Below are 9,993 nucleotides of genomic sequence, written 5' to 3' on the forward strand. Positions count from 1 at the left end.
TTGGGGGCTTTTCTGCCTTTTAATGGACAAGACAGTTCAAGAGAGACAGGAAGCGGGGGGCGGAGAGAGGGGGAAAGACATGCAGCAAAGGGCCGTCCGATGCGGGCCTCGAACCGGGGCCAGCTGCAGCGGGCCGTCTGCTTAACCCACTACACCACCGACCACCCCATCTCTTTGGACTTTTGTCTGTTTAAAGCTATGGTAGGTAATCCTAGAGAGCTAGCAAGAGAGCTAACAAGATTCGAAAGTGTCCCCTCCTCTAAGCTCCACCCCCCCCTCCCCATTCCGTCAGTGCTTCATCCAAAGCCGGTAGAACCGCATGCGCACACGGAGCAGGGAGCCGACAGAGGGGGGCGTAGGCAGAAAGCAGAGGCATCTGATTGGTTTGTCGTAGGCGCAACAGTCTGACCAATCCGAGATCAGCGGGACGCTGATCTCGGATTGGTCAGCTTTTTCTCAGTCCTGCAGCTGCCACAGAGGTCTGATTATTTTCGTCCCTTTTTCTAAATACATCTTGTATAGATTTCTCTCAGGACAGACGGACCATTTCACCCAGTATTACAAAATGTGTTTCTGAACAGGATTACCAACCATGCCTTTAACTGAAACAACCTTTCATTTATTCTCTCGTGTTGCATCTCGTTGCTTCAGAGGGTTGGCTAAATGCTCCTGAGAGACTTTAATTGCCAACAGCAAAATGTAGTTCCTGTCCATGTGTCCCTACTTAAGGATTACAGATGTTGCTTTGTTTACAGTGAGAAAGCAACGCCATGTGTGGAATGATAGTGAATATTGTGCACTCTTTGATGTTTTTATATCACATCTTGAAGTGTTTTGCTTCATGCTTCAGAGTTATTAAAAGCATAACCTGTTAGTTTTTAGAATTTTGCCGTATGACGCGTTTCCTTCCCAACTTTAGCAAAGTCATGTAGCAAATAAAAAGCTCCCACAACTCTCTTTGTTGTTCAAACTGCCACAACGTGCTCAGGTTTAAGCTTTAATGACTTAACCGTCGTTAGAATATTATAAACTGAGAATTTTGGATGGGGTAAAAACGTCAATTTATTAGATAAAAGGCGACGGAGGGAAGCCTGGAAAGAATCGAGGCCTGTTGATCGGCAGATAACGGCTCTCGAAGTCCATCTCGAGAACTAATCTTTGTTCCTCAAATCAAACATAAAAGGCAATTCCCCGTGTTAATGAGCTCAATCGCTCTTCCTAAAAGCCTCAATAATTCATTTGCTCCGAGTTCGTCAGACATCCATAATGAATAACATCCACAGTGAATTATTTACACAGTCCTCCTCCGTGGGACAACGCACCGACCGACAGCGACTTACTCAGTGCGTTTGATTGGCTGCTGTGTGTGTGAGTGAGTATATGCATGTGAGTGGGTGTACATATGTGGATCTCATGCCAGCATTTGGCTTCATAATGGGCTCGCAGCTAAGAAGCACTGGTGACATCCTGTCTGAAGAACAGAACCAGGCCTAATTACAGCAGACAGCGTGTGCTGCCAGCTCCCCCATCAGCACAAAGTGGGGACGTGCACGCTGAAAAATGGCTTGTGGAAATGTTGGAAATTCCACACGAGTTGCAAGAATCTGCTAAAGTCTGCACTGGAAAAAATCAAAGTCTTACCAAGAATGTTTGTCTCATTTCTAGTCAAAATATCTCATTACACTTAATATCAGACACGACTGCCTAACAAGTACCATTTCAGCCAGATATAGGGACTTGTTTGAAGACAATACATCTAGAATGTCTTGTTAAATGAAAAAGTCTTGAAAACAAATAGTTTTGAGTCGGATTTCATATGAAACAAGCTTTTTTTTGACATTTGAAGAGGTTTTTAAGCTAATTTCAAGGTCACTTTTATCTCAAAAGTCCCAAATATCACATCTTATTTCAACAAATCTTGACAAGCCGATTTTCACTGGTTCCAATGGCAGATTTTTTTTTTTGCTTATTTCAAGCAAAAACGTCTTTCTTACTTATTTTTGGAGGCGCATTTTTTTCTAGTGTGCGTTGCATTATGGGCTAAAGGTGGAAGTTTGTGAAATGCTGGCAGTGCAGTGACTCCTCTCCTGGCTGAAGAACAGAGTATTTGCCAATTCTGTAAACTCTGCCCCCCCACAGACTGAGTCAATAAATCTGCCTGTCGCAGTTTGCTGCGTTCAGTTCTGGGGCACAAGCATCAAAATTCAGTGGCCATGGAATTACAGGCGACGCTCACTTTCCTCTGTTCACTAACAGGTGATTTTCTTAGTTGTGTTTGAACTGAAGAAGACCTCAGATTCAGGTGGTGTATGAACACTGCACGCGGCTACAGGAATGAGTGTGATCGCTTGTGTTTGTTTGCAGTTTTTTCCTCCTCTGGAGCTCATGAAACTGAACCTCTCAGCTGTGACTCGAACACTCAACTCTTTGAGCGTCTCTCGGCTGATCTGAAGGTAAACTGTGAATGTTTTTCCTGTCAGAGGAGTGTGGATAACGCAGCTCTGCTGAAAAACAGCATTTGTCACGTCTGGTTGCCACTCTGTTAGGCAGGAATAAACAAAGTGTTGTACCTGATTTACCCCATAAGGTGGCAGGAGAGTGTGGAGAACTGCCCCCTCTGCCGTGGAGCACTCAGCAGACGGCTGCACTGCTGATGCACACGAGGAATCTGGCCAAGCTGCTGCACCAACACCAGCTGAGAGGTAGGAGGATGGGCCAGAGACACCATAGTGGCTGATTCCAGTCAGTCTGGGTCAGGTTTACTAAGATGTCCTTTTTAAAAAAACAAAACAAAACACATATTTATCTGTTTTTCATGTTAATATAACAACATCCAACAATTTAAACATCCAAAACATATGGCAGTAAAGAAAATAATAATTAAATTATTAAAAAAGATGCAATAAAACTGCAGTAATTAGACAGCAGATTACTGTGCAATAAATATGAAATAATGAAAATAATAAAAAATAAATAAGTTAATAAACACATATTAATAATAATAATAATAATAATAAATAAAAGTATTCAAAGGGACGTTTTTTTGGTTGTTTTTTTTAAACATATATTTATCGGTTTTTCATGTTAATGTAACAACATCCAAAACATATGGCAGTAAAGAAAATAATAATTAAATGATTAAAAAAGATACAATAAACCGCAGTAATTAGACAGCAAATGACTGTGCAATAAATATGAAATAATGAAAATAATAAAACTGAATAAGTAAATAAACACATATGTAAATAAAAATAATAATAAATAAATAAAAAGTATTCAAAATGTAGGTTACAGCTTGCACTCCTTACAACAAATTAAATAATTTTCTCCCTCCCTCAACAGTTCCAGAAATATCCTCCAAATATCATAAAATTCAGAAGCCCTCTTTCTAACAATATAGGTCAGTTTCTCAAGAGCTTAACAAACTCCCTGTTAACTTATTTAACCAGTGGGGTAAAAGAGGGGCAACCAGCATTCTTCCAGTATAATACAATACAGCGTTTGGCCTGCAATAAACAAAGGTCGACCATTTTTCTTTCCTTACAAGATAAAGAACAGTCATCTGGATGAATGCCTAAAATACATACCTTAGGGCATAAAGGTGTAATGTGAGAGATATACTTTAACACTGAGCAAGATGTCCTTTGTTAATCGCTCCCCTGATGAACAGTTGCTTAATGACCTGCCGAGAAAGTCGACACAGACACAATATGGTGTGTTTTCCTGCCGGAAAGTCACTCCTGACATCCACAAAGCCGGCCTGATCGCTAATAGAAGAAGCTTTTTTTTTTTTTTTTTTAAACATCACTGATGGATTCTTGGAGCATCCCAACAGTCTCTGGTGCAGGAGTGTTGGAAAGTATCTCTCGATTCTGAGAGATTCTGCATTCTGCTTTCACAGCTGGGAGCAACATTTCAGCCCAGCTGACCTCCAGTAGCTGCTGCTCCGATCGTGTTTACCTCCACAGGTGTGCAGATAATCTGAACTAGAAAGAGGTGTTCCTGCGAAACAGCCGTGAGAATGCTGAAAAGCTGAACGTGGATAGCTGACCACGCTAAAAAAGCTGAAAATAGGGAAAATTTAGCAGAACAAACGGTTGCTGAAGTCTTGGTTGAAGGAGTTTGAAGTTGAAATGACAATCGTGGAATGATTTAAACCTATTGGAAAAAACTGCAGAAGTCTTAGTTGAAGAAGCTGAAGAGTTAAAAATAAGATGTATATTTGTATATGTTATATATATATGAAGGGTTGAAGGGAATTTGAAGGTTAAAAGACAAGAGTGGAATGATTTCAAGCTATTGGAAGAACTTAAGAATTGATTAAAAAGTTGAAAAAAATGCAGAAGTCTCAGAAGTAAAAGGTGAAGGCTTAAAAACTACAGAAGGAGAACGAAAATAAGTGAAACATTTGAGTAATTTTGAAAGACTTAAATAGAATGGACATGCCGGCTTAATTGGAACCTTAAATTGAAGTGAAGTGCAGAAGTGACAGCTGAAGAGCATTTCAACAGAGATGAACAGTTCTCATGAGAAAAGCCAGAACACTGATATTAAATAGAAAACGGAGAAAGACACAGAGAAGGAAGAAAGAAATGGTTTAATTCAAAGCAGCTAATTTGAACAATGGGCTGGAATGAAATGGGCTCACAATTTACTTTAAGGTTGAACTAATGAAGACACCTGAAGATGCCAAAGTAGCAAAATAAATGTTTAATTTTAATATAAAACACTGTTGCTGAATGAAGGAAATGAAGGGTTAGGGTTTGATGAGGCAGAAAACTACACTAAGTCATTTGCTGAAGTTCCAAAAGGCCTGAAAGGTATTCTTTAAAGGAGCTGGAGCTGAATGAAGGCACAAAAAATACAGAAAAGCAACATGCAAAAAGCATTGGCGGTTGGAAGGTACTGCCGTTATTCAGAGGCTTCTAATGCAAAAGGTAAAGTTCTGAAGGCTATGAAAGTCACATTGGCTGAAAGAGGATAAATCTGCCTACGTTTTAATGCTAAAATTATTTCTGTGGCTTAAAGATTCAGGTGACAGGTTAAAAACTTTCTGTATTCTTCCACTCTGTCAGTAGGAGCCTCCACTGTGCACACGCACATTCCGTGTCATTGGAATGCATCGTAAACTTTTACTAACTTTTTAAACTGTGATAGTTCAAAATTGGCTGAATATTTTAAAAAGCTGCTTCATTCATGTTCAACAGCATTCTCACAATAACTATCAATTTCACCATCTCAGACTAATGTGCAAACGTAACAAAAAGAGAAAATGGGTCTTACGGCTTTCATAAATCGGAAAGAATGATGTAAACTGGAGGTCTCGATTCCTCCGAGCATGACATGCCATCATCTCCTCGAGTCTTTGGAGATGTGCCTAAACGATGACGTCATGTTTAAAGTCATCAGATAATTCCTGTCATTCCTCCTCATGGACTTTTTTACTTGCTCTGAGATCCAATCTTTATTAATGAAAATGAATTAATTACATATAGGCAGAGGAAGGCAGAGGCCTTCCACTTCGATTAAAAAGGAGCAGCTCCCTCCGTTCCCCCGCCGCCAAACGCCAGAAGGCTGTGGATAAAAGTCCGGGGCAAAGCCTGCTGGGAGAGAGTTGTTCTGACCGAGTTTACTGATCGGGAAAGGAAGATAATTTTCCAAACGATCTGACGGTCATTCGTGAATTATTCATGGCGTGGCCCCAGAGGAGGTGACGGCAAAAAAACTCCAGTTCCACTTATGATGCAAATCGCTGCCGTGAACCAGTGAAGAATACCAAGTGGTGAAAAATTCAATTCAACATCTACAAAATAAAATGTGCGTGTTTTGTCCAATTACAACACGGATTTGATGCCGTGCACGTGCTGCCGCTTCAACCCCACGTGCTCCCAGAGAAAACACTTTGAGTGTACGTATTTACAGTCTGATTAGCATTATTAATGAACCGGTTCGAATGAGCTTGCTGTGATTATTAAAGTAAACACTGCTGATGATTGCCAAAAGAGGCTGTAACAGCAATAACCAGAGGTGGGTAGAGTAGCCAAAAAGTGTACTCAAGTAAAAGTACTGTTACTTCAGAATAATATGACTCAAGTAAAAGTAAAAAGTAGTCATCCAAATAATTACTTGAGTAAGAGTAAAGAAGTGCTTTGTGAAAAAACTACTCAAGTACTGAGTAACTGTTGAGTAACGTCTGATTTATTTGTTAATACAAGCATTCAATCAGACAGACAAAAATACTAAATAATCATCTTTAGGCAAATTAGAGTTCATCCAATTGATAAAATAAATTAAAATTAATTACAAAATAGCTTAAATTAAAATAATCCAGATAAATTCAAGTACTTCAATAAAAAATGAGAGCGACTTAGGAAATGTTTAAAACATATGTAACCTAAAAAACAAACATTCATCTATCCATGGGGGAAAAAAACGAATTTAGGAAACTTAGCGCTACATGTTTCCTCAAGTTAGATGTTGAGTTTCTGCTGAAATGTGCGTTTGTTTTGGTTGACACAGAAGACACATAATGTAGCTGCTGTTTCTCACTCTTTGTAAGGTAAACATGCTTTCAGTATGAGGCCTCGTCTGCGTCTTCATTTCCCACCGTTGATTCTGACATTTTTCATCTGTTTCTTTGTTTGTTTGCTACGACTGTAAACTGTAAAGCTAACCCGTCCCGCCGCTGAGATTGAGTATGGTCACGTGACCAGACTGCACGGCTACGTTTGATTGGTGGAACACAGTCAGGTGGTAGAGCCTTTGGCGGAAGTCTCTCTCTCTGTCAGAATAAAACATTAAAATGAGGCGTACGCGGGGGGATAAAAATAATGAGGCGTAGAATACCAAAGAGGTAAGAAGAAAAGTAACCAGCTCATTGTAGCCTAATGTAGCGGAGTAAGAGGACAGTTTCTGCTGCACAAATCTACTCAAGTAAAAGTAAAAAGTATAGTGATTTAAAACTACTCCTAGAAGTATAATTTTTTTCAAAAATTTACTCAAGTAAATGTAACTCGTTACTACCCACCTCTGGTCCTCTCGGACAGAAGTAAACTGCTGCCACGACAACCATCATTTCAGCACAATCTGAGTTCAAAGAGAGCGTTTCAACACATTTAGTGGATTTAAACTGAAGCGTCAGGGCTGACAGAGACACCAGGAACACGTTGCTAAGTTTGAATGCTTTACTGCTTTAATGCTTTACGGCTATTTACCGGCGTTCATCAAATATTCATTGACTTGTAGAATGCCAGAATGCTGAGCCAAAGCAATGCCTTGAGGCTGACGTGCCCAGTAATGGGGGGCTGGCATGTGTCACGGTCGACAACAAGCGCTACTGCAAACCTCTGTGCAATTCTGTGAGTGTTTCATCTACGACTCTGCAAACATTTCTCTTTTTTAAGCGTGATTATGTGCCAGAGGAGGAGTGAGGTAAGTCGTGTGATTCGATTTTTCTTTTTACAGGGTTTCGATTTTGGTTTCCTGAGGAGGAGTCGCTTGTTTGATGAATGCAGCGAGCAAACGGGATTCAGATGGAACAGCCAGTACGTAGGAGGAAACAAACTGGCCGTGTGCAACGGTGAGAGCGGAGGTCAAACCCATTCAACCATCCTCGATGCAGTTGTGTTTTATTAAGTGAAACACTGGAGCTCGCTGTGAAATGTTAAAGGGATAGTTCGCCTCTTTTAACATGAAGCTGTATGACTTCCCATATTAGCAATATCATTTATGAACATTGACTTACCCCCTGCTGCGTCCTGTGAGCCGAGTTCCAGGCTGTGTTCAAAACCACATACTACATACTACATACTTCCATACTGCATACTCATCGATCAGACAGTATGCAGAGCGTTTACCCACAATGCATTTCACTCCTGCCCGAGCCGAAATCAGCCGGCCTGAAGCTGATTTCGCTTAAGCTCTAAACTCTGTAAACTTTAGCAACATTTGAAACATTTTCAGGTGAGAAAGTAGTCGTTTAGACCCCCAAGGTGTTGAAAATCTGACAAAATACCGGCTATTTACAATTTTGTTCCGAAGAATTTGGCGCTGCTAAAGCTAGCCGCAGTGAGCAACGCACTTCCGGTTATTTTCACAAAATAAAATACCCGTTGCCTTTTATCATAGGGAAAGCCATTACGATACAATTGGTGCTTTTGTTTTGAAAACAGGAAGTGAACCTACCCTTGTTGTAGCTGAATTGAAACTGCCGTTTTGACAGGAAATGACGATCGGAGACGTCACCTTACGTTGCATCTTGGGTAGTTTGAGTATGAGTAGTAACCTCATGATGCATACCCAACATTTCGGAGAATCTAGTATGCATCCGGGAACTTCTCGCTTACTCAAACTCGCATACTAACTCAGAAAGTTAGTAGGAGTAGTAGGAGAAGTATGCGGTTTCGAACACAGTCTGGAACTAGACTCACAGGACGCAGCAGGGGGTAAGAAAATGTTCATAAATAATATTGCTAGTATGGGATGTCATACAGCTTCGTGTCAAAAGAAGCGAACTATCCCTTTAAGGAGTTAAATTTCCCCATCTCCTTTTTTCAGAAGCAACTATTCAAGTTTCAGGAGCAAGTTCTGCATATTTTCCAAAAGATCAGGACTGTCTTACAACCAAGAGCAACAGCCAGCTGATGAACGCCACCATGGAAGCTTTCAGCACTGAGCTGAGGACTCAGGGGGTTGTTGGAGACAGACGGCAGTACTGTCTCGTGTGTGGATGACCGCGGCGTGGACGGTGAAGTGTAAAAAGAAGCTTTAACCAAAGACAAAGCTTCTCCTCTGGCAACAAAGATTAAAAAACATGTTCCTGGACCTTGACTGTGCTATCTTTTTGAGTTTTTTAACCCGTCAGGTAAGATGTGCTCTTTTAGAAGTGACGCCTACCTTCTCGTACCCCCACCGTGTCAGTGGTCGCAGGTCTCTGGGATCTCTGGATCTTTGCCACCTTAGTGCAAAGAATAAAAATCAAATCAGTGCCCGGGGACGGAGCCAGAGAGCACTTTCTGGATACAGCCTGAATTAACTAGAGGTGCTCTTTGGACGGGACAGTCAAAGGCTTCAATATATATCATAAAAAAACAATCTAAAGCACTCTCATGCTGAATGTGAGTCCTTAATTCTATGAATTCAACCAGGAAAAGGTGTAACAAACCATCCATCAAGATTTCTGATCAAAGTAATCGGCAAGTATTAAAAGTTAGGCAGAGTAATGAAATAAACTGCTCAAATAAACCGTTTCTTTTTGGACATTTTCAGACGATTATAAAGCAAGAAAACTGTCAAAGATGTTGGATGTCGGAGAAAAAAGGCAGTTCAGACATTTATCTGTTGATCTCAGATGGTTTCCAGGGAACATTTTAAAATGTAACGTGTGTAAAATGGTGAGAAGATGGTCCTCAGATCTCCATCAGCTAGGCAAAGCATCCAGAAATACTGGTTCAGCTTCTCTTGTACTCTTGGGGAGTGTTTGCTCCTGTGGATTCTGTCTTTATTTATTTAGTTATAATCAGTCTCTCAGGATTAGTTTTTTTCCAACTCTTCAGTTGCCTTTTCTACTTTCACCATGTCGCCACCTGACGCCACATTACTCATCTGCTTTCACTCATCCAATCATCCCTCCAGTACAGATGCTCCTTGGTTTGGAGCAGGGGTCTCAAACTGATTCGTGAAAGGGCCGGTGTGTCTGCAGGTTTAGGTTCCAACCTTTGTTTTTGTTTCATTCAATCAACCGAACTGGTGAAGACCTTGGCTTTGTTCGAAACTGCATACTGCATACTACATACTTGCATACTGCATACTTCCATACTGCATACTCATTGATCAGACAGTATGCAGAGCGTTTACCCACAATGCATTTCGCTCCTGCCCGAGCCGAAATCAGCTGGCCTGAAGCTGATTTGCTTAGGCTCTAAACTCTGTAAACTTTAGCAACATTTGAAACATTTTCAGGTGAGAAAGTAGTCGTTTAGATCCCCAACGTGT

General features: G+C 40.8%; 1 protein-coding gene across 1 annotated transcript; it reads left to right on the forward strand.

Moving 5' to 3' along the window:
* Positions 1-2,178: 2,178 nt before the first annotated feature.
* LOC142400461 (uncharacterized) lies at positions 2,179-8,817 on the forward strand. Its single transcript, XM_075485357.1, has 6 exons — positions 2,179-2,256; positions 2,365-2,453; positions 2,588-2,702; positions 7,246-7,358; positions 7,465-7,579; positions 8,557-8,817. Exons 1-6 carry the CDS (start codon positions 2,214-2,216, stop codon positions 8,730-8,732), a joined length of 651 nt encoding a protein of 216 aa, XP_075341472.1. The 5' UTR covers positions 2,179-2,213; the 3' UTR covers positions 8,733-8,817.
* Positions 8,818-9,993: the final 1,176 nt, after the last annotated feature.

Source organism: Odontesthes bonariensis, chromosome 2 (assembly GCF_027942865.1).
Source record: "Odontesthes bonariensis isolate fOdoBon6 chromosome 2, fOdoBon6.hap1, whole genome shotgun sequence".
NCBI classification, from domain to species: domain Eukaryota; kingdom Metazoa; phylum Chordata; class Actinopteri; order Atheriniformes; family Atherinopsidae; genus Odontesthes; species Odontesthes bonariensis.